At 44.0% G+C, this 26,026-nt stretch overlaps 1 protein-coding gene and 1 long non-coding RNA gene across 2 annotated transcripts in view; one reads left to right on the forward strand and one right to left on the reverse strand.

The window, feature by feature from the left end:
* The window catches only part of LOC310839826, a 54,658-nt gene extending 52,909 nt beyond the window's left edge, over positions 1 to 1,749 (forward strand). Inside the window, exon 3 of the long non-coding RNA XR_014561675.1 lies at positions 230 to 1,749. This is a non-coding gene — a long non-coding RNA (uncharacterized lncRNA). The remainder of the gene's footprint in view (positions 1 to 229) is intronic.
* A 721-nt stretch (positions 1,750 to 2,470) lies between these two features.
* Positions 2,471 to 25,090, reverse strand: SPARC (secreted protein acidic and cysteine rich). Its single transcript, XM_083728755.1, has 10 exons — positions 24,846 to 25,090; positions 13,121 to 13,190; positions 12,240 to 12,290; positions 10,852 to 10,936; positions 9,911 to 10,032; positions 8,954 to 9,074; positions 6,641 to 6,774; positions 5,827 to 5,975; positions 4,487 to 4,635; positions 2,471 to 3,227 (listed from the first exon to the last, which is right to left on the reverse strand). The coding sequence occupies exons 2-10, from the start codon at positions 13,175 to 13,177 to the stop codon at positions 3,199 to 3,201; spliced, it is 897 nt and encodes a 298-aa protein (XP_083584881.1). The 5' UTR covers positions 13,178 to 13,190; positions 24,846 to 25,090; the 3' UTR covers positions 2,471 to 3,198.
* Between the last annotated feature and the right edge of the window lie 936 nt (positions 25,091 to 26,026).

Below are 26,026 nucleotides of genomic sequence, written 5' to 3' on the forward strand. Positions count from 1 at the left end.
AGAGACAGCTAGGAAAGCCCTGGTGTTTAGAATGCAGCACACATGGAAAACTGGAGTTGATGTCGCTGGGTGGAAATGAGCCCTGACAGTTTTATGCCCTTGACTAACTAGTAGTGGCATCATGGTTTCCTGCGGTCATGGGAGTTCTCAGCTAATGCTTTGGGATTTTGCACTGCCCAAAATAACCAGTCTCCTGTATTTATGACTTGGGGTTTGTTTTCCTTTCCAGGGCCGCTTAGCATGCATGAAAGCCCAAGGCTGGAGAACATGAGATGAAACCCTGTGTGAATTACGGGTTTTGTGTGTGCCCACCCTCCTGCAGTGACTTTTCATGAAATAAGCGGCAAAGCAGGAAGCACAAGAAAACTTGGCTTCCTGTTGCCACGACTGAAGTGGAACATAAGAGCCTCAGAAGAGCCCGGCTGCATCAGGCCAAAGGACCACCTAGTCCAGCATCATGTTCTCATGGTGGCCAGCCAGATGCCTGTCCACTCATCTGCGATTCCTGGAAAATGCCTCTGACAGTGGAGGTAGAACATAGCCATCATGGCTAGCAGCCATTGATAAACGTAACCTCATTGAATCCTCTTTTAAAGGAATCCAAGTCATTGGCCATCACCACATCCCCTGGAAGCAGATTGTGGGAAATTGCAGTCAAACATAACTATGCATGAGTGCTAGTTAGTGCATGAAGGGGTCAAAACAATAGAGCTGGATTACTAGACTCGGCTAGCTCCTGCTCCTTCTTCTCCAATGAGAGAGGAAGTGAACCTTCTCTTCCTAGTCTCTCTCCACACCATGCAACTGACCAAGAAGGGTGTCTTAGTTTTGCTCCAAGCTTAGAGCATGTGTTTGAAGCAATCTTTCTGTATCTTTTATCCAAGAGTATTCTGCCTGAGCTCTCTTTGCTGCTGCTTGGATAAAGGCATGAATCTGACCTTTGGAATATTTCTTAAGTTAAACATTTTAAACTTACTTAACAGTTTGTGGTCTGTACACTGAAAGCAGGGTAGAACGAGGGGAGCACTTTGCAAGCAGATTAAATATTTTGTGTTAATTTAACTATCACAGTTTCTCCCAAAGTGTCATGGGAATGATATCTTGGTACAGGAGCAGAGAATTCTATGTCTGAAGTCTCTAGCCACCTAAGAAAAACAGTTCCCAGGATTCATGGGTTACAGAAATCAGTGTTTAACCAATTCAAATCCTGAATATAGATTGTACATTAAGACGTAACCTTTCAGGGCCTAAGATCTCACCTTTATTCAACAGGACCAACATAGAACTGATTAATCTTCTAGCCCATACTTCAGTGCCATGCTCACCTGTAGATATGTGTCTTTCTTTTTTACTAAATGTGTCAAAAGATCAAATCTAGGATAAATGGCTTTTTTCAAACGGTAGACTGTGGCACAAGTTTCAGCTCCCGGCAGATGGTTGGAAGTGACCTTCCTGAGATGAGGGTCACTAGTAATATACTGAGGACTACAGATTCATTTTTTATCTCATATAGCATGGTGGTTTCAAATAGCTACTTTTTTGTTGTTGTTTGAGAAAATTCCTCATTGCTCACACTGCAGCAACATTCTTGTACAACTAAGATGTACATTAAGAAATAAAAGTGACTTCTCAGCCTATGAGACCTAACTATTTGTTGCTACTGAAGATGTTCTTATTAGGAAGATACTTCCCCTGAGTTTTCTCAATGCAAATGTTTATTCATGACACACCTCCCTATGAGTAGAACCATCACGTGCAAAAGGGGTGCTTACATGTTATGTTCAATGTGTGTGCACAAACAACCAGTCCGTGTGTGGCCTGTACAGTGGTGCCCCGCAAGACGAACGCCTCGCAAGACAGAAAACCCGCTAGACGAAAGGGTTTTCCGTTTTGGAGGCGCTTTGCAAAACGAATTTCCCCATGGGCTTGCTTCGCAAGACAAAAATGTCTTGCCAGTTCCTGCGGTCCCCCCCCTTTCCCCCCTTTTCCTAAGCCGCTAAGCCGCTTACCAGCTGATCGCTAAAAGCCGCTAATAGCGCTAATCCGCTAAGCTGTCAATGGGTTTGCTTCGCAAGACGAAAAAACCGCTATACGAAGAGCCTCACGGAACGGATTAATTTCGTCTTGCGAGGCACCACTGTAGTTGAACTGTACACATCAGTGAATGTAAACTTGTACCTGTGTAGAGAATGCTTGTACACGCATCCAGCTTATCATGTGAACAGGCCTAGTGTTATTCCTCAGAGGCAAGATGGGTATTTTAGAATGACCACAGACGACTAGGAGGGAAAGACTTGGCTTAGGGAAATGTGCTTTTGCTCCTCTGAATGTATTTCAGTGACAAACAAACCACAGCAGGGAAAAAGACTACGAAAAGAAAAATAAGCACCACCAAACACAGATAAGCACCAAATCTAACTTTAAAAGCATGGTAAAGACAACAACAAAGAATACAGTCACTGCGTAGCAATGAAGCAGGTAGAATTTTCTTACTTTTTATTTTAAAAGGTGGGAGTTAACAAGACTTCGTTTTTCCCCCCCTTGCATCTCAGTTGCTCTCTTGTAATCATTCCTTTCAGGTGAGTTGGTGCCAGATTCGAGAACCGCAGAATTCATAAAGTCACCATTTTGGATTTTGTAGACCTTACCCAACTGCACGCTTTTCCCATCCTACTAGTAACTGAAATCTGGATCTCCTAAACTTCCATAAAACAATTGCTCCACTACTTGACTTTGTATAGCCCAGTCTCCCAACACCCTTTTTGGTACACTTTCCTTTACTTGCCTTCTAGAAATTGGGGAGTAAATTGGTCTGGAGGTCCTTAGCCTGAGAGTTAAATAGCCAAAAACATGTTAAGATTTTGTTTCTTAAAAAAAAAAAAAGTTACAAAAAGAGAGGGCCAGGAGAAGGAGGTCAATATTTTGAACAGAAGCTGATTTGTTTCACTGTACTGATATTATCAAATCAAGAGGTCAACAGAAACACACAGATGAATGCGTGAGCAGTGTAATCTAGTGGTATAGATTAGGCTACTAACAATTTTCTGTCTCTCTTTTTCTTTTAGCACCGTTAATATATAAGTTTAGATCTATATTAGCACCTTGTCCCCGATAAAACAACAAAAAAAACCCCAAATTGTTAAAAAAAAGAAAATAAAACATGGGAGTTGCAGGTAACAGAAGCAGAAGCTGCTGAATTTAGATCACGAGATCCTTGTCAATATCCTCTGCAAAAGAATAAGAAAGGCATGGTGTAAGAACACATTGTGTGTGAATCTGTACAGTGTGATTCCCCAATATGTATGTGAGTGTTTGTTGAAAAATCCACCCTTAATTCCTGCCTGCCAGCCCAGCTGACCACCCCTGCCCAAACCAGCTGCCCCATTGGCCTGTTGAGGTTCCTTCCACATCCTGTTATGAGGCCCCTATTCCCCTCAGAAATCTGCAATTCGCAATCTATCTTTCCAGGGAACTCTGGGAACTGCAGCTCTGGGAATAGGGGTCTCCTAACAATTCGCATCACCTTTCACAAACTACAGTTCCCAGCATTCTTTGGGGCAAGCCATGGCTGTTTAAAGTGATATGATACTGCTTTAAATGGACAGTGCAGATGGGGCCATAGTTCTCTGCAGCATACAGCCCTATTGAGGAAAGAGATAGCATTGAGTGCTTGGTAGCGGTGACCTGAGACATCCTGTTAATGCCTCCATGGTGGGGGTGTGAGGCTGCGGAAGGGGTTCCCCTCAAGCAAGAGCCCTTTCAAAGCCTTGCCACAGGGCAGGGAGAGGGGCAAACCCCGCAAGGGCTTCTTAAACACCTCCCTCTCACTGAGACTCACTGCGAGCAAAGCGTTCTGCGGAAGGCCTCTCTCCACCCTCAGCAGCAAAGCTGTGCAGCACAGAATTGTGCTGCCCTGCCACCACCACTTCCTTTAACTGGGTTGCTTTTTCGGTGGCTGCCTCTTGCATTTCTGCCACCTGAGACAGCTACATCACTCCACCTAATGCGTGGGCCGGCTCTTAAGCTTGACCAGAGTGTTGACTTGGTCCCATTGCCAAAGCTAAGCAGGGTTAGCCCCACAAGCTGTCTAACAGGGAAGGCAGCCTGACAACCAAAGGTAAGCTGCTTTTAGTTCCTTGGAGAAAGATTGGGGTACAAGTGAAATAAAAGAGGCAGACTGTCAAGGAGTTCCAGAGTAGATCCCAGCGCTCATCAGTTGTGCCACCAACTGAACTAGTTTATGAAGTTGCTCTGGTTTCAATCCTATAATCACTTTCCTGGGACTAAAACCCATGGAACTCAGTGGGATTTACTACTGAGCAGACATATAGCTCCTTTTATGCAAGTGCTTTTATTTCTGGTGTATCTCCCAAGTCCCTAGATGATTCCCTTGGTCTGGAATCATCAGGAGATGTTTGGAATTAGGAGCCCCCCTCCTCTATTGAAGTCTCAGTGATGTCATAGCCCTGGTGTGCGGTATACTTACTCTCCTTAATGCCAAAGCAGCTGCCCCATTCCTCAAGAGCGATGTACTTGTCATTGTCTAGATCACATGTTTCAAAGAAGCGGGTGGTGCAGTGCTCCATGGGGATGAGGGGAGCTCTCAGTGGGGCCAGCTCAGTGTGGGACAGATACCTGAAAGGAGGAGCATCAAGGTGGTCACAACAACAACAACACCCTAAAATTACCAGTTTTCACTGGATTGGCAGAAAGGACAGAGGCAACAATCCCTTCGCTCTGGTCCTCCACTCCCACCCAATCATACCCTTCCTTTATATTTTGGAGCTCATTCTCATGTCCATTCAATAGGAAGGCTTCTATGTTCTGGGTCTGTTGTACCATTAAGACGATGAGCACATATCTGTGGGCTTAACTTTGGACTAGGTCAATCCAACGCTGGCAATTCAAGCCATTGATGCCCCCATCTCTTCTTGTGCCTGGCAGCAATTCCCCCCTTTTATATTGGACTGAGGCCTGTTTCCTTGTCATACATTACCCAAGCTTCATGGAGGCAAGTTTCCTGTATCTGTGACCTATCACAGAATCATAAGAGTTGGAAGGGACCCAATGGGCATATGCTCCGACCCTCTGACTTGTGCCAGTCTGGTAATGTATGAAAGGAAACAAAAACTAATGTAGGAACTTTCCATGTGCTCCATTCTTCTCATTTTGTACATTACTAGAGCATCGCAGGACGCAGTCATGATGCACCCTACCATTTGGAGAATGTATGGATTTGGCTTTGGCTTTATATACCAAAGATATCTTGTTCTTTGGGAAATCTCTCTCATTTTGTGGAGTAGTCTTATCTAAGAAACGGAAGGACCTGCAAAACATCCCATTACCCAAACCTGAAGTGCATTATGTGGATGGAGAATGCCCCGAAATCAGTCCTTTAAATGGATGGGCTGTATTCTCTATCCGTTGATACCAGAGCCTTCGGCAGACACTCCCTTTCTGTTTTTAAAAGTTAAATTTAGGAATCCTGAGAATCTGAAGGATGTACTGCTTAGCAGGCTGAAAGCCAAGTGCTTGATTTGTGGCACAGTCATGCAGTAAGGGAAGGTGCCCATCTTTCATAGTAAACACCACCCTGACCTCTGCTAACAAAGTAGCTTTTCAAAGAGCTGAGTGCAGGCTATTTTACACCTAAGATAAATAAGGGACTTGGTTCTTGTATCCTAGGCCATTTATTATTTTAAGCCTTGCTTGATGAGGGCTAATGAAGGTTACAAAAAAAAAAAGAATTTTGCTTGTGATCTAATACGAATGTGTCTTGTCTCTGCTAGAGTTTATCACAGGCCAGAGAAGTGGGTGGGTACATACCCATCGACGGGGTGCTGGTCCAGCTGACCAAATTGCCAATGCACAGGGAAGATGTACATGTTGTAGTTCTTCTCAAAATCACGGGTCAGCAGTTCCACTGTGTGGTCCCCAGCTTCCAGGCGCTTCTCATTCTCGTGGATCTTTTTCACCTATTCATCAAGATACAATTTGCATTAAAAAAGAAATTAGTCTGAAGCTACCATCAGAGCCTTTCTCCTGGGGTAAAGTGGGCAATAGCTTGCATTTCATCCTGAGATGGCCAAAGAAGAGCCACAGAGCAGTGAATTTCTGGCGGAAATGTACATGAAGGGGGGTATGACATGCTGTCCAAGAGATGTTTCCATCTGGTAGAATACACCAGCATGTGAAGATAATGCAAGACACACAATGACTGGTGACACAAGACTGGCTTTGCAAATGGCATGTTCCCTTTGCGCCCACATTTGAGCAGCTAAGGTCATGTCATGCATTGTGTGGCAGAAGACCCAGACTTGCCAGAAGTGTGTGCTGGGTATGAATCTGTTACAGATGTAATCCTGGCTCTAATGGGTTTTCAAAAACAATTGTTATATTCATATGTTATATGTTTAGGCATACACTTAAATAATATTAGGTGCACTTTGGGGGCGGGGAATGTTTTCTTTAAATGGGTGAGCTGCCTATATTCAGTAGGGTGTGATGTGATTTGATGCGTTGGTCTTGGTGTGATGGGGTGGTAGATCCATAACCATGAAAAATAACAATGTAGGAAAACTCCACTTTTGTGTGCCATGTAAGCTATGGGGATGGTTGTTTATGTGGAGCTGTAGCTCACCCTGAGTTTCTGCTTCTCGGTCAGGAGGTTGTTGTCTTCATCCCGCTCATACAGGGTCACCAGCACATTCTTCAGCCAGTCACGCATACGCAGGGGGAATTCACTCAGCTCGGTGTCGAGGCACTCAGGAATGACTGAAACCCAACCAGAGACCCATTAGCTCATTTACAGTCAAGGACAAGCCATGTTTATTGTCTTTAACCATAAGTCCATTTCAATGAGACACTGACTCCACCTAACAATGGCCCAGAAATTATTAGATAGCGATACGCATTATAGCAAAGAGAGCCACTGCATTCAAAAGGTTTGCACAATTTTATTTTTGCTAACAATGCAAAAAGAAGGCCCATTCTGCAAGTTTCTATGGGGATGCCATTCATTCTCCCCCAAATCTCTTCAAGACAAAATCTCTTTCCCCACCCTAACATCAGAACCAACTTTAGGATTAACCTGAGACAATAAACAGCTTGTGGATTGATCCAGGTTTGTTTGTCTTTGAACTTTTTACCTTCTTAAGTTTTTCATTTTGTACAAAATAGGAAAGTATAAGCTTGCCTTTCACAAGCAGCAGAAAATAGCATTCCAGGTAGGAGGAAAACATTTATCTAACTCCATCAACCATCCATGAGTTCAGTGCTTAAATGTCTGTGTTTGTTTTTTAAAATTAATCTAGGACTTACTTGACTAATGGCATATTTGTTAAAATGCTAGCTATCACGTTAATCTAGTCTGGAGGAGAAGATATTAAAGTATTTCTTTCTGTTGGTTGCAAAGGCTGCTTTTTGCCTTAAACTTAGAGAACACTTGAAAATAAAAATATCCTGCCAACACTTAACACAGTTAAGCCGCCTTGACCACACATTCTGTGTTCTGACCTGACCTAACTCCATCCCATCTGCTCAAAAGGTGGGGCTGGTGATATGTTTACAATTTATTCAACATGTTTGCCTGCATGCTTAAATGAGAGGTTGTTAGTTGCACAAGACATGCATAGTGGAGCCCTGGAAACAGGAAATCATCACGGCCACTGAAGCAACTGTGGATACCTTGAGCTAGGGCAAGGACAATGCCTGCAAAATAGAAGCTGTCTCATTCTACAGGCTTGTGGTTAGAGATAGACGTAGAAAGATGCTGGAGACGAGAAGGCTCTTGAATGAATACTTTATCACTTGTTTGTCACCTGGGGTGTCATGTAAGAGACATCACAAAATCCACTGAAAGCCCATAGCAGAACTTTTCAACATTGTAAATAGACCATTTTCTATTTACAGGATCACATTTTCTATTTACAGGAAATAGGGGATCACGTTTGCCTTAAAGTTAGGGACCAAACAAAGCTGAAGGCCAACACCCAACATTGCAGAACCATCTTGATCATGCATTCTGTGACGATCAGACCAGAGGAACTGATTATGTCATTTTCTCCCCCCTGTGAAATCTTACACCCAAAATAAGCTGCAATTATGAAGCTTGCAATGAAATATGGAAACTTTATAAAACCTGTCTACCAGTGAGCAGGGTGATGGAAATCTTGGCTAGATAGAGATCAAGGTTGTGTCTTCAGATGTGTTGCTGTAGCTGAGCAGCCTACAGAGATTTCCTAACTATTCCTGCTTCTTCAGGTGCAGATGATTAATGGAGTCCAAGCCACCTTTTTCTGACAGAGACCAAATTCACATGTAATGCTAAGCCAAGCCATGGCACAGCACAGACTAGCAAATGAGTAGGTTCCCAGAGCCGAAATCTCAACCACAGCGCTCCTCCCCTGGTTCTGCTTTTGTCTTGTTACCTGGGGCTAAGTTGAGGATTGGCTTAACATTACAACCAAAAGCAGGCTTGTGGTTTGTCTCACAATAGACAAACCACAAGCTCTAGGCAAGGTTTGTTCCTGGTTTATTGGACCAGTGAACACAATGGCTGAGGTAACCAAGATGGTAGGTCATGATACAGCTCCCAACAGCACTAGGCAGCATAGTCAATGGTCAACGATGATGGGAACTGTAGTGCCACAACATCTAGAAAGCAGGTGTTGATTACAGTGGTACCTCGGGTTACAGACACTTCAAGTTACAGACTCCACTAACCCAGAAATATTACCTCGGCTTAAGAACTTTGCTTCAGGATGAGAACAGAAATTGTGCTCCGGCGGCGTGGCGGCAGCGGGAGGCCCCATTAGCTAAAGTGGTGCTTCAGGTTAAGAACAGTTTCAGGTTAAGAACGGACCTCTGGAACGAATTAAGTACTTAACCCGAGGTACCACTGTAGTTGCCTTCTGAATGGATTTTGTTCTGCTTCATTAGGATGAAAACTCACATTTGCAAGGTCCAATGTAGTCCAGGTGGAGCTTGTGTCCTTTCTTGGTTCCCTCCAAAGTGCATTTGGTGGCAAAGAAGTGGCAAGAGGTGTCATAGGTCTTGTTGTCAGTGCCACATACCTTTGTGAAAAGGGTTTAGTTGCATTAGAAAGATGAAGTGCTCAAATGCAGCATGGATCTATCTTTCTCCCCATCTAGGACAACATCAATAACCTTCCAGAGCTAGACAAGCTCAAATGTCTATTAGGTATTCATAAAGCCTCTACTTGGCAATCCTTATCCAGCCCATAACTCCACTTTCGATTCATTTAAGGATTGGACTGCAACCCTGGATTTGATGGGGTCAGCATATATTTGTCACTGCACTCCCAAGGAATTTTCTTTCCTGGCAGCTGCATGTAGATGTTAGAGTGCCAGGGTCAAGATGGCACTCAACAGGGCAAAGTCCAGGGGGGATGGAGCTGCTGTCCTCCAGTAATGCCCTTGGCACTGACCCATCAGGTAGGGGAAGAACTATTGCCAGGCAGGGCCTCTCACTCCATGTGTCATGGGCTGTTGAGGAAGACTTGATAGTCAGTTGTATTTAACAAAACCACTGAAAGATTCAGAAGAATGACAAGCTGCACTCATTCTGTCCAGTGGCATGGTGGCCACTCTCCTGTCATTGCTCACATACCTTTCTCAGTAATTCCTGCAGCTTCCTTTCATGCAGCTGGGCTGGATGACGTGGCTATTTACCAAACTTGCAAAACACCCTTCATTGGTAGCATGGTACTTAACTATGTGATGTGCCCTAACCAGAAGTTACAGATGTTACTGGGAGAAACCTCAGAGATGCATCAGCTGCTATGCTAAAGCTAAGATATAACTGAGGCTATAAGCAATCACTGTTCCCAAGACCTCCACTTTCGTCAGTTTGCTCTGTTGGCCTGACTTCACTCATCTTCTCTGCTCACCTTCTCAAACACTGCAGTGCTGGCTGGGCAGCTGGAAGGATCCTGGCACACACACATAGGGGTGTTGTTTTCATCCAGTTCACAGACTTTGCCATGCTTGCAGTGATAGTTCTGGCAAGGATCTAAGCGAGACCAGGGGGAAAAAAGCAATTTTTGAAGCCAAAACAGTGTCAGTGGTTCCTCAGTATAAAAAGAAAACCCTGGAAAACTAGCCATGGAGAGATATACTCAGCCTTTTCACCAACAGTAGTGTCTGAGCCATCCAGCATAGTGTTTGCTTGGCTCATCAGATGTAGGATAGCCTAACATATTTATTTTATGGAGCAAGGCATATAGCCCAATAGTCTATGTTTGTCTCTAACTAGGGCAGCACAGGAATAACCAGAACTCCTTAACTGATGTATTGGAGTTAAGCTGCAAGTGTCAGCATTCTCTTCTGAAAGAGTGATACCTTACTGCCACCATCTAAGGTACTTCAAATCTTTCCCAAGCCTAAAAAAACAGATAGATATCTTGAAACACACTCTGCATGGCTGAAATTGAGTGAGAACCGGCCTCAGAGGGAGCATGCGGTTCACAGACCATTTCCTTCCCTCTGTGGTCCTTTAAAGTGATACCCCTTGCAACTTAAAGCAGCCTATGGAGAGAGTTGATGCTGTTGGGTCTTCAGGATGTAAGATTGGGAGGGCGGGACTTAAATGACAGTAGCAAGAAACATCATGTGGCATGAGCATACCAGGGCTGCTGCAGCAACCCCTTCTTATATACAGGGCTGGTCCACCCTTGAGGCAAGGTGAGGCAACCGCCTCAGGTGGCAGGATGTCAGGTGCCAAAATGTTTTGGGCTGGCCCTGCTTATATTATGTGTATATATAATTATGTGTATATATAAGACATTGCATGTCTGCAGGTTTAAAGTATAATATCCAGAGTACTGCTTACTTTCAGCAACAATCTCCTCCACATCCACAGTGGGCTCTTCAAACTCTCCAACTTCCACCTGAACGGGGTTGATGCCCACAGGTTCCTGGGAAGAGAGGTGGAATAAGGTCACTTATTGTTGTGTTCTGGTTGATGACAACCTGGAAACCTTCGGTGACATAGAAACCATACCCACTAAAATAGGCTGTTCAAAGAGAGACTCACAGCCTTAGGAAGCCAAAGGTCAGGGAAATGTCTCTAGAGTTAATTTCCTTTCATGAAAGAAGAGCCAACTTGAGGTATTATTATTAATAATAATTAAATTTCTATACAGCCCTTCACCTGAAGATTACAGGGTGGTTGAAAATGCATAATAACAAACAAAAACAACACCCCCCTCCAATTTAAAAGGCCATAGATTGTGTTATTAGACAAAGGCCTGGGAGAAGAGGAATGTTTCTGCCTGGCACCTGAAGATATGTAACAAAGGTGCCAGGCAAGTCTCCCTGGGGAGAGTATTCCACAAATGGGGAACCACCACAGAAAGGGCCCATTCTCATGTTGCCACCATCTGGCCTCTCATGAAGGAGGCACACAAAGAAGGGCCTCAGATGATGATCTGGTTTGGTTCATATGGGGAGAGGTGGTCCTTGAGGTATTTAGTATACTAAATGCCAATAGTGAGTTCATACTCTAAAATGTAGCCAAATAGCACAGGAGTCTTTGAGGAAGATTTGGAGAAGCACAATTTTTAGCGAACTATAAAAGCAGGGGAGGGGACTCTTGAGCAATTCAGCGAGGACTGAACATGCTCAATGGTCACAACTGGTTGTTGTGGGTGGAGGATACAGAAAACAGGGTGGGGAGGGGAAATGGAATGGAATGGAATGGGGTGTCCTAGGAGAGGTATGGCTGACTGGTGGCTAGCTGGAACCCTGAACAAGAGCGCTTCACACTGTGACTGAGTTACAGGCCCCACCTCTCAACAGTGCTTCCAGCTGCAGTTCTGTTCCTCTTCTGATCACCCTTAAATTTCAAGCAAGCAGTCTGAAAGCTCTTAACTCATAAGAAAATGAATAAAAAGACTGATCTTGAGAAATGGTGGTCTGAAGCAACTATCTCCAGAAAGATAGCTGTGTTAGTTTGTTTTAGCAAAAAAAAGAGAGCAAAGAGTCTCGAGGTACCTAAAGACTAACATATTTATTATGGCGTAAGCAGATTGCAGTCCATTGAATGTATATGCCATAGAAAATGTGTTAGGTTGCTTCCAGACTACCTGTTTGCTGAGCATCCATCCCAATTTGTTTGGGTGGTGGTCATACAACTTCCCATCAGTCGTTATCCCACCTCTTCCAATGCATCTGCTCCCACAAAGCACAAAAAAGGGGGGGTATTGCATCAACTCGTACCTCTATTGTAGGGTCCTCTACTACTTCCATCTCCTCTGGTAGAGCATCCTGCTGCAAGGAAGAAATAAGGAAGTCAGGTGTGGATGTGTCTCCCATCCTAGCTCTACTGCAGGGTTTCCCTCAACCTTGTGCCTGGAGCTCCACTCCTACTGCAGTGACCAAACACACAGCTCCTCTGCCACCCTACCCAAGTGCTGCAACCAGCAGGAAGAAAGTGTGAGACCTTCTGCATAATGCTCCCCTTTGCCACAGTTAGAACCTAGCAGGCCCCACTGAAGTCTGTGGAGCTCCTTGCCTTGCTTTGGAATGCAGTATTGCCGTATCTCGTTCCTTAATAGACTTGAAGCTACTCAAGTATTCTTGGCTCAATTTATTTTAAAACATATACACACTTAGAATTCAAAGAGTTAAGGTCCGTGAATTCCTGTTGCTCACTAACCTGGGCACTTACAGCACACCTGTCCCTAAGGCGCAGTTTTGGCAGTGATTTTGAAAAGAATCAAACTTTTGAATATAGTCATGTGAGAAGGATGGATTCTGGCGTGTGTACATCCATGCTTGTTCTGACTTAGCCTGAGTTCACACAGCAATTTATTCCATTTCCCTAACTGCAGCCAATCAGAAGCCGCGATTTGGTTTCTGAATGTTTTGGAAGTCGAACGGACTTCTGGAATGGCTTCCATTCGACTTCCAAGGTACTGTACCTTGTTCGACTTCCAAGGTACTGTACTGTCAAAATGCGGCAATCCTTTTGTTGTATGTTGGCCCTGAAACTCACCTTTCTTTTGCCTTGCCCAATGGCAATCCTATAGCAGGAGGGGCAGAAATTCATTCTAGGAAACAGGTTTTAAAATTTTATTCGATCCCATTTCAATACTTACCGGTGCTGCCAGGGCCTTGCCTGCCAGGCAGAAGAGGAAGAAAATCCAGGCCCGCATCTTTGTTTGAAGTCTGGAGAGAGAAGAGGAAACATTTGACTTATATTTGGGTGGGGATTGAGTATTGTATTCTACTGTATTAGTTTTTATGAAAATTATGGGCTTTATTGCACAAGAGTCAGTTTATTATTTTCATTTATTGTGGTTTATTTCACCCTTCCTCCAAGGAATTTAGGGTAGCATGCTTGATCCTCCTCCAATTTTATTCTCACAGCAACCTTGTGAGGTAGGCTAAGCTGATAGATAGTGAGTGGCCCCAAATCATGGTGAGCTCAAATGAGGATTTGAGCCCTGTGCTGAGTGAAACATTGTAACCACAACACCATGTTTTCATGTTACTGTTTCCTCTTACAAGAAGAATAAGTAAGGTTAGATAAGGCTTTTGACATAGTTGATGCTGATGACCTTCAAAAAAGAAAGAAATGGGAGTAATGAAAATGACTTGAACTTAAAGCTGAAGTCTTCTGCAGAACAATTCATGAACTTGATTAACATTAGGTGATGGAAGGATTATACCTACAGTTTCCTCCCTTCGACAATACATAGAATCAAAGAATTGTAGAGTTAGAAGGGACCCCAAGGGAATCTCAACTAAAACATCCATGACAACTGGCCATCTAACCTCTGCCTCAAAACCTGTAATGAAGGGGAGTCTCCTAAGGGAGTTGGTTCCAATATCGAACAGCTCTTACTGTCAGAAATTTCTTCCTGGATTTCTAGGCTGAAATCCCTGACCAAGCACATGCCCAGTGAGTAAATTTCATTGAAGCCTGTTTCATTGGAGCCTGTTGTAAGGCTAGATGCCACAATGACCTCCATCCACTGACTTCCTGGACCTAGCAAAGCAAGCCTTCATTTTGACCCCTTACAAGCAAAGAAGGAAAATGTAGCGGGAGAGGTGGCAGAGAAATAGAAGGCAGAGACACTATTTCTGGGCTGAAACCTGGCATCCATAAATTTGACCTGTTAATGTTTCAGTTATATTCTCTGTTTCAGACTTTGTGGGTAGTAGAGGGAAATAAAGGAACTAAAATGAGCTTTTTCCTATTAACTACATTGCAGAAGTGTGCATAACAGATAACCATAGAAGAATTTAAATATCCTTTGGATTTAAAAACAAAAACATGGAAGTTTTACTGGGAGCCAAAAATATTTCAGAAGGGGAAAAATAAGGGTGGAAAAAGTGGAAGTCAGTGTTATTCTCTGCATCATGTAATGTCCAAACCATCTTCCTGCTGGTGCAAAGTCCTATCTTTCAAACACAATAGCATTAAGGCATGTCCATCCTTGCCCAAGGAAGTTCTTGCCAGAAAGCACTGGGGAAGCAAACAGAGGAAATCCTGAGTGATTAAATTCTTTGCTTATCTGCAGTCTGGCATACAGCAGAGGTTGCAACTGCAGAATCTTCTTCTTCTACAGGCCTATATATTTGCTGCTGAGAGTTTTCAGACCTTTACCTATTTTCCTAAGAGTAGAGAGTTGATACAGATGGACAGTGCTCCTATATGGAGCTATCTTGTCTTCTCCAGATGCAATTTGTAGAAATTGAATATCTGTGTCCATGAAAAGTGCTATGAACTGCGAAGAAAGGGGAATCTCTTGCTGTGCCTAGCATGCAGGCAAGAATCTGAATGTGTTGACTGTAAAATGATATATGAACTCTTTGCTAATCCGAAAAACCATCACTGTGGGTGAGTGGGTACAAACTGGTGGGCATCTGGAAATCCAGACCAACTGATACAACATGCTATTGCCAAATGCCTCTTCAACTGCTCAGATACAATCTATTGTTCATTGATCACTTCCTGCTTCTAACATAGAAGGGAAATCCAGGAGAATATGGAATTTGTATTCACAATAAGATTATGAGACCGATGCGTACAGATCTCTCACAAATAACCTTCCCTATTGGTAGCAGGTTCATGTAACAGATGTATGACAAAATATAAATACAACACTGTCAGTGGTTTTTACTTTTCATTTGTAGTGCAAGCCTGAGTGAAATATTTATCTAACAGTGAAATATTTTCATAAACCAGAAGTCTCTCAAGTTTTAAACTGCAGCATATAAAATTCTGAACTCCAACTTAGTACTTTCAAAATTTGAACTCTGCAAAGTAGCACCCTACCTACAAAAAAATTTCACACCTAAATGCAACCTCATACAAAATGTTGCTGATTTCCCTCCACCCCTCAATATATTGCAGATCTAATATGAATACAATTCCTGGCATTTCTATGGCAGGTTGCAGCATGCTCCCTTTGCACCCAAAATGGGGAATCGTTTTCCAAACATGTTGCCTTCAATGCACTACAGAAAGGCTGAAATTTCCACCTCAGTTTTTATTTATGCCAAATGTAGCAGGCTTTAGCAATATTTACACTGTAACTTTCTAAAAATGTTCATGCTGCAGCCTCCAGCATGTTTTGCATGATGTATTTTTTGTGTGGTTAGATCATGGTTGTATGGTTAGATCATGGTAAGAGAAATATAACCATTCATGAAGATGCAGCATGGTTTCATGCAAAATCATGGATGTGCCTGACAGTTCATCATTACAGACACTTTTTGGTGAGTATAGAGTAAGGCAGGAATGACCAACTTTGTGTCCTTTAGATGCTTTGAACTACATATCCCACCATCCCTGACCAGGCTGCTTGGGGCTGATGGGCGTTGCAGTCTAACAACATCTGGAGAGTACCACGTTGGCTATGTAGGGGGCCTATTTCCCATTGGCTTGGTGGCTGTCTAATGCAGATAGCTCTTTCCTCTGCCCCCACCTCTTCTCCTGCTGTTCAGTACACCAAGTCCTTTCCTCTTGCCTTTATTTGCTCTGGAGGCTGGTGAAAGCATCCTTCGTCACTGCCAAGACCTGAAGTTGAGGTCAATAGCTCTTCCCCTTTTAAATGGCATTTTTTGGGGTGGAAAAGTACAGCTGCATCTGGCTGTTTCCCTCCTCCTGGATCAACAAGGGATTTTCTTGTGTTTTGCCTAGTGGGGCTCTTTCTTGCCTTGCATCGCTGAGGTTCAGCAGCTACGAGCCAGGTGTCAAGGGGCTGCTTTCAGAAGACAACAGCCCTTGAGCTACCCTGGTCAATATTGGATGAGGATCTCAAGTGGTGTTCCTTGCCCCAGAGAATATCAAATTTCAAGGCCCGGGGCTGTGCTGAGGTATAGGAGCCCATCTGACAGCAGGCCAGCAAACACTGAGAACAGCCACTGTTGTGCTTGGAGGTAGAAGGGACATGGATCAACTCTCTGAGCAAACAAGTTTTACATAAACGTCTGTCGCTGGAGACAGGAAACAAGTTTATTTGAAAAACAAAAATGTCCAGAAATCCCTCCATAAGAGACTTGTTTTTAGTCTAAGAGGAGCTGCTTTGGCTGAGGCCTTCCAGCCGTACCCTTGGTACTTTGCAATAGAGATGTTAAATGCATAGTGTGATGCTTTCGCAATGAAGACCTGTGTAGCAGCCATCACGCGGCTATCTGTGGAAAATCAAATGACTCAAGGCATGCTGCTGGGGCTTAATTTGAGCCAGACCCGGGGCTCACAGGGGCTCAACCCATGAACATGCTTCTCAGTGCCAAAACTCAAAGTTTGGATCTGCAAAGTGGATTAATGCACATGCATTCATATCCTCATGAATGCAGACGCAATCCCCCTTTTCCTGTTTCACAGGAGTAGGTTGGAACACAGAACAGATGCAAAAGCTAGTTGTCCAAAGGAACAGAACTTCGGTTTAAGTGGCATGGTCACTATCCCAGTTTGAACTACAGAAGAACCAGATTCTGTGTTTATTTTCAGCCAGGGTTTGCTGTGTAGGCTGCGGTTGGTATCTGGTTCTATAAATGGTGCTGATATTTGATAAGGATCCCATGCTTTTCTTCAACTGGAGTGATTTCTCTATATATCTCATGGGCGGAAAAGACAGCTTCTCAGCATGTGCAGAGTCCGTCCCTACTCCAAGAACAAATAAATCACAGCTACACTCCTATCCTGCAGAAGTGTTGTCTTTTTCCCCATGATCTAATTGGGGTTGGGGGGTTGTAGGAAAGTGCAAGAACAATGCTGTCATCTGCTGGGGTGCTAGGGTACTTGACAAACTCTCCTTGCAAGTAAGTGACATGATAATAAAGCTTTCAAGCTTGCTTGTGTCAATTTTGCACAGAGAAGGAGGAAAATAATCAAGAGGATGGAAACTTCTTTCCTTTGCTTTGGGGTTCCTACTTCATGCTAGCAGGTTAAATGGCAACACTTCCTTGCAAGATGGTTCACGTTTCTGATTGACATGGCTATAAACTTATGCATGGTTTCCCTTATGCATGGTGCTTATTACCAGGAAACTACATTGGATTGTGGTCATATTCATTCTAATAAATTTGGTAATAGGCTATGTACTCCTACATTTTGATGTGTGCAGGTGTGTGTGTTGCACACATATTATGCACACATAAATATAGGGATCAGTGCAGCTGCCTGTACTTTTGGACACTCCTTTAGGGTGTGGCTATGAAGACTGTCATGATGAGCTCTTCAATATTTGCCACTACACCACTGCATCTGACACAACAATCCCAGGGAAAGCTTCTTGTGAAAGGGAAAGCGCACTAGGTGGCAGTTTGCATAAGCTCCCTGTCCTGGCAATTTCCCTTGGGTGCCACATGTACCTCTTTGTTGCCTTGTGGTCTATAGTCCGCGAGGAACAGTGGAATATTGAATCCCCACTTTAAATCAACATTCAAGTCCACATTATACCCAGAATAGGCTTGAAACTGGTAGCTGCTGCAGAGCTAAGGAAGGTTCCCACCAGGGCATCTCCCCTGGGTGCCCCCCCCCCCCCGGTGATATCTGGAATGCAGCACATAGGCTGTTGTAAGGGTTTCTTTTGTCCTAGTAGACTCCACCATTTTGCCTTGCTGTCTTTAATGCCTAGAGTCCATTGCAGAACACGTACATCAGGCCACCTTTCCTTGCTCTTTCCTTTTGACATATGTTCCTATACAAAACAGCACCTTATGATGATAATGAATAATGAGACCAGAGTTATTTAAATGAACTTTGAAAAGGTGTGATCATCCTATTTCCACACCAGCAATTTAGGTGGCTTTGGTCGCTGCCTTTTATCAACTGCATATCTCAAGCATCTCTTAGCAGATATTCTCTTCTCTCCCCTCTCTCTAAGATTAGCATTGGTGGCTTCCTCTGGACAGTATGGACTGCTTTCTCTGCCTTTTCCCAAGGAAGGATAACGTTCATTACCCAGCATTTGAAATGACCACAAACTCAATTTTCTCTGCTGTCCTCTTTGTTCACATTCCATCTCATTTAAAGGATGCAGAGTCATGGAGCAAGGCTAGAGCCTGCATCCCTTTTCTCACACCCTTCATACTAACTACTATTTCTACTCTGATTTAACATGGTGGGGGTATTAACCCATGTTGCCAATTCATGCATCTCTTAAAAAGCTATCATAGTGTGCACAGTCATCAGTATGCTCACTTATCCTGAGCCTTTTCTTTCTGAGAAGAGCTGTGCAACACCTGTCCATGTAGCAGCATTATATGAATATGGCTCAAATGCAGCATTTATGAAGGGATGCTTCTAGTTGGGTCCTTCTGTTCATGGCCAACTCATTGCTCCAGCAAAAAATTCTGTGAATGGACTGGGGAGGAAGGTAATTCTCACTAATTCCCACTTTTTGCTGTTGTCCTCTGTTCTGGAGAGTTCAGCAAACCCTCTGGTGCAGATTTGAGAGGGTGCAAGAAGCCTTACGAGTGTTCAAATAGAGCCAAATGTTTCTTCAGGACTGGCTTTTTATCAATCAGTTAAGTTGACTAGTATGGTGCTGTGGTCTAAACCACTGAGCCTCTTGGGCTTGCCAATCAGAAGGTCGGCAGTTCAAATCCAAACAACAGGGTGAGTTCCTGTTGCTTTGTCTCAGCTCTGGCCAATAGCAGTTCAGACGCACACCAGTGCAAGTAGATAAATAGGTACCACTGTGGCAGGAAGGTAAATGGCATTTCCGTGCACTCTGGTTTACGCCACGGTGTGCTGTTGCCCCAGAAGTGGTTTAGTCATGCTGGCCACATGACCCAGAAAGCTGTCTGTGGACAAACGCCAGCTCCCTCGGCCTGAAAGTGAGATGAACACCGCACCCCAGTCGCCTTTGCCTGGACTTAACCATCCAGGGGTCCTTTACCTTCTACTATGGCTTGACCAGGAGGACCCTAAACAAAACAAATCCCTTTTGCAACTGTTGCTCATGGAGAAAGCCTTCAAACCACAAACCAAGGTTTGCAGATGAGTACCATGAGCGAGCGGTTTGTGCTTGTAGCTTGCAGTCCACAGACAGTCACTAACATGGGAGGAAGCCCACTGAGCCAGGCTGAGGGAGCCTTGGGCAAATGCTCAGTGATGGTCTGCCTCCTCTGTCACCAGGCCCTGGCAAGTGTACCTGGTGGCGGTTGAGGCGCAGCAGCACCAAGCTGAATTTCTCACAATGCCTGAGAGTAACCCTACACTGACGAATTAGAGGGAGTTTAAATAAAGAGTGGGCACAGCTATCTGGTCTTGCTTGAAGTGCTATGCCAGATTTTTAAAAATATATAAATAAAATGGGGGGGGGGCTGTGTGATAGCTATTGCTGCAATGGTAATACTTTTAAAGTGCAGCTTGCTGTTTATAAAAACCCCATAAAAAGTTGTTCAAAAATAAATCAATGCAGCACAGCTTGCTTTTAAACCTCATGGAGGAAAAGGCTATCCATAACAGCTGACCCTGGGGGCTGCATTCTGCCTCCATGAACAGAATGTACGTTTGCTGAAAGCCACAGGAGGGGAGAGTGCTGCTGTGCTCAGATCTTGCTTGCAAGCTTCCCATAAGCATCTTGTGGATGCTGGACTAGCTGGGCCACTGGCCTGATCTAGCAGGGCTCTTCTTATGCATTTAACCCAGTCTTGTTCATCTTCAGGGAAACTGATTGCATCACCATTTCATTTCCAATTATTAAACCCAAGTAGCAATTTACAACATTAAAGACTGTCTAGTAACCAGTGGCATGGGGGGGAATGGGGGATGTTGCCCTGAGTGAACAATCTGGGGGGGGGCATGAACCAGGAGCCCCCCACCCCACTGAGATCCCCCTTGCACCCTGCCAGTGGCAGGGACTGGACAGCCCAGAGGATGAAGATCACCTTCTGCGCCTGCCCAGCACAGCAGAGTTTGCCCATCGGCAATAGGGGTGGGGGAGTGCAGATGGTGAAGTGTGAAGGGCACCCTCCACACCCTGCTCCCGCATGGCACGTGGCAAGGGCTGGATGAGCATGCTCTGCTCCTGCCTGGGGCACATGCGCACTCATGTTCTCTGGGCGCTGGCAAAGGGCGTTAGGCCACTGCTAGTAACTCCATGTCTCAGCAGCCACACTAGCTAAAAGCTTACAAAGATGTAATACTATGAGCAAAGAAAAGCTTGGGTAATGGTTGGGTATTATTATTGTTATTATTATTATTAATCCTGTCCTTCCTCCCAAAGGAGCTCAGGATGGAGATTCTATTTCTGACTCCACTTTGCATTGTTAGGCACACACATTAAGTCCTCCCTTTCTTGCTGGCAAATGGTGATGCCTTTCATTTTCTCCTCTGTAAAAACAAGCTGATGTTAGTCTGCTCTGGCAGAAGCACTGTAGAAATTGTCATCATTTTAAGAACTCATTCAAGAGAACTACCCAATAATTCAGCTCCCTAGTATCAAATGTGTGGCTTTATCTGGAGAGAAAATGATACATGTCAGAATATCCAAGGCTTAAGGGCAGAGGAAAGCAGCAGGTAATTTTCACCTTAAAGATAAGGGGAAAGAAGCTTTATAGGACTGTAATATCAGGGATATGATCTAGGTCTTTATTGGTAGTCCTTAGCTGCACAAGCTAAATACTTTCCAGTCTGAATTAGCAAATAGTTTTTGAAAGAAAGAAAAATCACATGCACCTTTATGATATTTAATGTGCTGTCTGGGGCATAATTCTCATTGGGGTGATAAACCTGAGCTTGGGGCTGTAGTTGGGACAACAACAGCTCCCTATTGTGGGGCGGTGTCTCTCAAGTAAGAGGGCCTTAAAATGTTTTGGCTTAAGAGGACTTGTACATTTGGGTTCCTGCAAGGACTAGCTATAGCCATAGCTGTCAACTTTCCCCTTTTCTTGCGAGGAATCCTATTCGGAATAAGGGAATTTCTCCTTAAAAAAGGGAAACGTTGACAGCTATGGCTATAGCTTTACTTCACTCCCTGGTGTACTGAGGTGATCTTCCATTTCCCGGGGAAAAGGGATGTCTGGCAGCAAGAAAGGATCAAGAGAATAATTCTCTCGTGTTCATTTCAGTGCAGACAGCGTTGACTTCTTATTGGTATTTGTGGAGACAAAAGTGCTCTAGTCTCTCTAGATTTCCCTCCTACCAGGAAATAAGAGACTACTCCAGAAGTCCCTGTGCCATCTCATGGGCCTCTGGGGAGATGTCCTGTATCTCAGCGGAAGTGGTGCCCTGCCACAATTATGGCTAATAATAATAATAATAATGCTTTCCCCTCAGACTGGGACTCAAGGCAGCTTACAGCTAAATGGATGGATGGACCTGACTAAATTCTAAGTCCTGTCTGAGATATCCAGCACTGGAAAGCTGGACTTGCTTTGCTTGTAATTTTCCAGTTATTTTGGGTCATGTTATTTTATGGATTTTGCGGCACCATGATGAAAGCAAGGCCAGCTGCTCAGCATTCATGTTGTCAGCTACCAGCAGTCTGTCCCAAGAGGAAAGTGGCCGGAAGTCTGGCCTGGACGGAAGCCCAGATGCTCACCACCTGTGAAACCCCTACAATTCACCCCTCCTCCAGTGCAAAAAGATATCAGCAACTTTCTTAAGTTATAAAGAATACCTAAACTATCAAGTACCGCACAAAGCTAATTAAAGGCTGGTTTGTTTAATCATAGCCCTTTGTTTTAAGATATAAACAGCTGGCATGAATGTAGCTGACATAAATAACTGTGTGGGCATAATTGCTGTTCTTTCGCTATACCATTCAACAGTGGCTGTCCCAGAGTTGGGGCTCTGGAAGATTTACATCTTAATCTGGAGTCGCAGGGAACAGACCAGTAGCTAGACTGGTGATTGGGAGTGGCCGCTGAGACCACATAACACCGGTGTTGAAAGACCTACATTGGCTCCCAGTATGTTTCCAAGCACCATTCAAAGTGTTGGTGCTCACCTAAACAGCCTCGGCCCAGTATACCTGAAGGAGCGTCTCCACCCCCATCATTCAGCCCAGACACTGAGGTCCAGCGCCGAGGGCCTTCTGGAGGTTCTCTCACTGTGAGAAGTGAAGTTACAGGGAACTAAGCAGAGGGCCTTCTCAGTAGTGGCACCCGCCCTGTGGAACACCCTTCCATCAGAGGTCAAGGAAATAAACAACTATCTATCTGACTTTTAGAAGACATCTGAAGGCAACCCTGTTTAGGGAAATTTTAAATGTTTGATGTTTTATTGTGTTTTTAATATTCTGTTGAGAGCCGCCCAGAGTGGCTGGGGATATAAATAAATTATTATTACTACTACTACAGTGGTACCTCGGGTTAAGTACTTAATTCGTTCCAGAAGTCCGTTCTTAACCTGAAACTGTTCTTAACCTGAAACACCCCTTTAGCTAATGGGGCCTCCTGCTGTTGCCGCGCTGCCGGAGCACGATTTCTGTTCTCATCCTGAAGCAAAGTTCTTAACCCGAGGTACTATTTCTGGGTTAGCGGAGTCTGTAACCTGAAGCATATGTAATCTGAAGCATACATAACCCAAGGTACCAGTGTACTACTACTACCACCACCACCACCATAATTACCACCATAGTAAAGTAAAGACACTTGCACAGAAGATATATTCCTTTACTTTACGTATTCCAGAACTGAGTTCAAGCATTGAACACACAGTCCCCAATGGAGCCCTGGCTGATCCTCTGCAGAAGCCAAGCTCTGGCTTTAATGATAGTGAGTGAACTGAAATACTTTACTGACATGAAGATGTGTGTGTTATGAGATCCCCTCTGCCATAATAGATTGAAACGTCAGTTAAGGACAACTGGGGAGAAGTCAAGAGGCGCTCTGTTGTGTCTTTCTACATTCATTCTTTTTGGATGCTGCATAGAAGGGCGATTCAGAACCAAAAGCAGCACTTCAAAAAATAAACCTTTGAACTTTTCTGCATCTAAAATTCTGCAAAGGGGAAAAGTTCCAGCTGAACACATCTTTTCCTTTCCGCGTCTCAGGCCATAAAGGCCTTGCATCTCCTGAACCAAAAGGCCCTGAAAGGGTTGCCATGGAAGCCGACATTCCATTGTGGGAGAGTCATACAAGAGAAGAGCGCCTTTCCCCCACCCCAGTAGGCGGAGCTTGGCAAAAGTTTGAAAAGTTGATATCTCCCCACCCCCCACCCTCAATCTCCTGCTTCTGCCTATGTGGCAGACAATGGCTTTGTTTGAACTGATTCATGGACTGTGCCTGCATTTTCCTTAATCCCCTCCACATACACACATAAAGCTTTCTCCCCTTCAACTTTACCACCCTTCCAGAGTCACAATCCATTGCATTTTTGTTATATTTCCCCTCGTCCCCCACCAATACGCACACAAATAGACTGCTCAGAGCAACAGGGCTCTTTCCTATCTGCACCAGATTAAACTGCTCCAGGCGCTTAGATTGCACTCTGCAATTCAAAATTAACTGCCTTTTTCTTGGCAAACGTTTTGGAATAAAATACTGTTCCAAGAGGGAACAAAAAAAAAGAAAAAAAGAGCAGCTGAACTATTCTCTTGGGTCAAAGCAGGGGAGGCAGTGGCTGCCTTTAAAGGCAATGAAATCCCTTTTAGCATCCACTGTTGTTATTTTTTTTAAAAAACAAAACAAACACAAAACCCCAAAACATTCTGACTTGAAATTCATCCTCTTTCTGTACTGCTGTCACTCTGCCAAAAGCAAATCAGTGAAATAAATAACGACAATTGCAGGGAGTAGTATACTTTAAAAACAACAACTTTCCTCTTCTTTTGATGGCCTTTTTCTGGAAAGAAAAATATCGTTGGGCTAAAGATAATGTTCTCTTGACAAGTTTAGTTCCTTAGATGCTCGTAACCTGAAGTGATCAATGACAGGCTGCATTCCATGTGCCAGACCTAATTATTATTATTATTATTATTAGAGGGGAGGAATTAAATTGTGAAATCCTAGCAACAGAGTAACAACTTGCTTGAAAATTAGTCATCTTCCAATAAATAAACACATATTTATGGCAAGCAGCGAAAAGCAATGAAATAAGCAGCAAAATCCTGTTCTTTCTGAAATGTCATTGAACTAAGCCTCTTAACATGCTTCAGCTATAAGAGGGGTGGGAATAGCTTTCGAAATGAGGAATAAAAGTAAGGTGCAGCAAGCAATATTCTCAATATTGGAAAGTCAAGAAAATGCAAAAAAATATTCCCCAAACATTAATACATCTCCCCTTCTCCACCAGCACTGTTAATTCAGATGCCGATGTTAGATCTTTGGCAAACTGTGACCCGCTTGCTTAGTATCATAACAGAGAGGAATGAGAAAGAGCAGAGAATGGAAAAGGAGGATTTGATGCCATACCTCAAGGACAGGGCAATGGAGCTGAGAAAACTTCAGCCTCTCTCAAGGGTCTGAAGGAATCTAAGTGTTTTAGAAGGAGGCAACAGGAAACCGTTCCGAGGTTTGCTGGGCTGGGTTTCTGCTTGGCTGGCTCTCTTTCTCCTCCTCCTCCTCCTCCTTCTCTATTTTCCAATTCTGTTTCTTTCTCTCTACAGTGGGCTGGCTCTCCCCCTCCCGTCCCCCTCCCACCCCGTCCCCTTCTTCCCGAGTCCCAAAAATATAATCTGAGGCTGCAGCCAAAAACTAAATGATAGACCAGAGCAATCAAGAAGTGACGGAGGAATACACTGCCTTTAGGCAGCGGAGCTGATGGAGAATCAAAGGCGAGCGCCACATTTGTGGCACGCATTTCAGGATTCCAGCAAAGACTCTTTTGTTCTCTCGGGCTTCCCAAAAATATTGTCGGCTTTATGGGGTGCTGCCCAGTCCTTCCTGTTCATACAAACCTTGCACACCGATGGAGATGGCTGCGTATTGGTGCATAACCTGACTGAGGATCCAGCTGCAAGTATTCTAGCGAAAGGACAACAATAGTGCCATCAACATTAGCACCAACTCCTAAGGCAAGCAGTGTGACAAAGGAATAATAATAATAATAATAATAATAATAATAAAGTGGTGTGCTTCCTTACATAATTCCCATTATAGCAATTAGGTAAAAACTTCCCTAATTGCTATAATGAGAATTATATAAGGAAGCACACCACTTTTTTTTTTGGTGGCATTCATAGCCATCTTTTCATAGAATCATAGAGTTGGAATAGACCACAAGGGCCATCGAGTCCAACCCCCTTGCTAAGCAGGAAACACCATCAGAGTGTGTGATTGGCACATATTTTCCCTACACTGATATTTATCTATTGAATTTTTATTCATTTATTGCTTTTCTAGCAATAAATGTCTGTCTTTTCTCCCGAGGAGCTCAAGGCTCATTTAATCCGCACAACAACCCTGTGAAGTAGGTTAGGCTGAGAGGCAGTGACTGGCTCAAGATGACTCAGCAAACTTCGTGGCTGAGTGGGGATTTGAACCCTCATCTCCCAGGTCCTAGTCTGACACTCTAACCACCACATCACAATGGCCCTCACCAGTCAGAGCTCTGTATGAAAGGACAGAAGCTCAGTCAGAAGTACGACAAAGTG

This window comes from Podarcis gaigeae, assembly GCF_964106915.1.
Source record: "Podarcis gaigeae genome assembly, chromosome: 2".
In the NCBI taxonomy this organism is placed as follows: domain Eukaryota; kingdom Metazoa; phylum Chordata; class Lepidosauria; order Squamata; family Lacertidae; genus Podarcis; species Podarcis gaigeae.

Coding starts and splice junctions, on each gene's coding strand:
- SPARC (XM_083728755.1), bottom strand. CDS start 13,177: ATGCGGGCCTGGATTTTCTTCCTCTTCTGCCTGGCAGGCAAGGCCCTG. Junction 10,937..12,239: donor TAGAGGACCCTACAATAGAG/GTACGAGTTGAT, acceptor CTCTCTTCCCAG/GAACCTGTGGGCATCAACCC. Junction 6,775..8,953: donor CTACATTGGACCTTGCAAAT/GTGAGTTTTCAT, acceptor GTTGGGTTTCAG/TCATTCCTGAGTGCCTCGAC.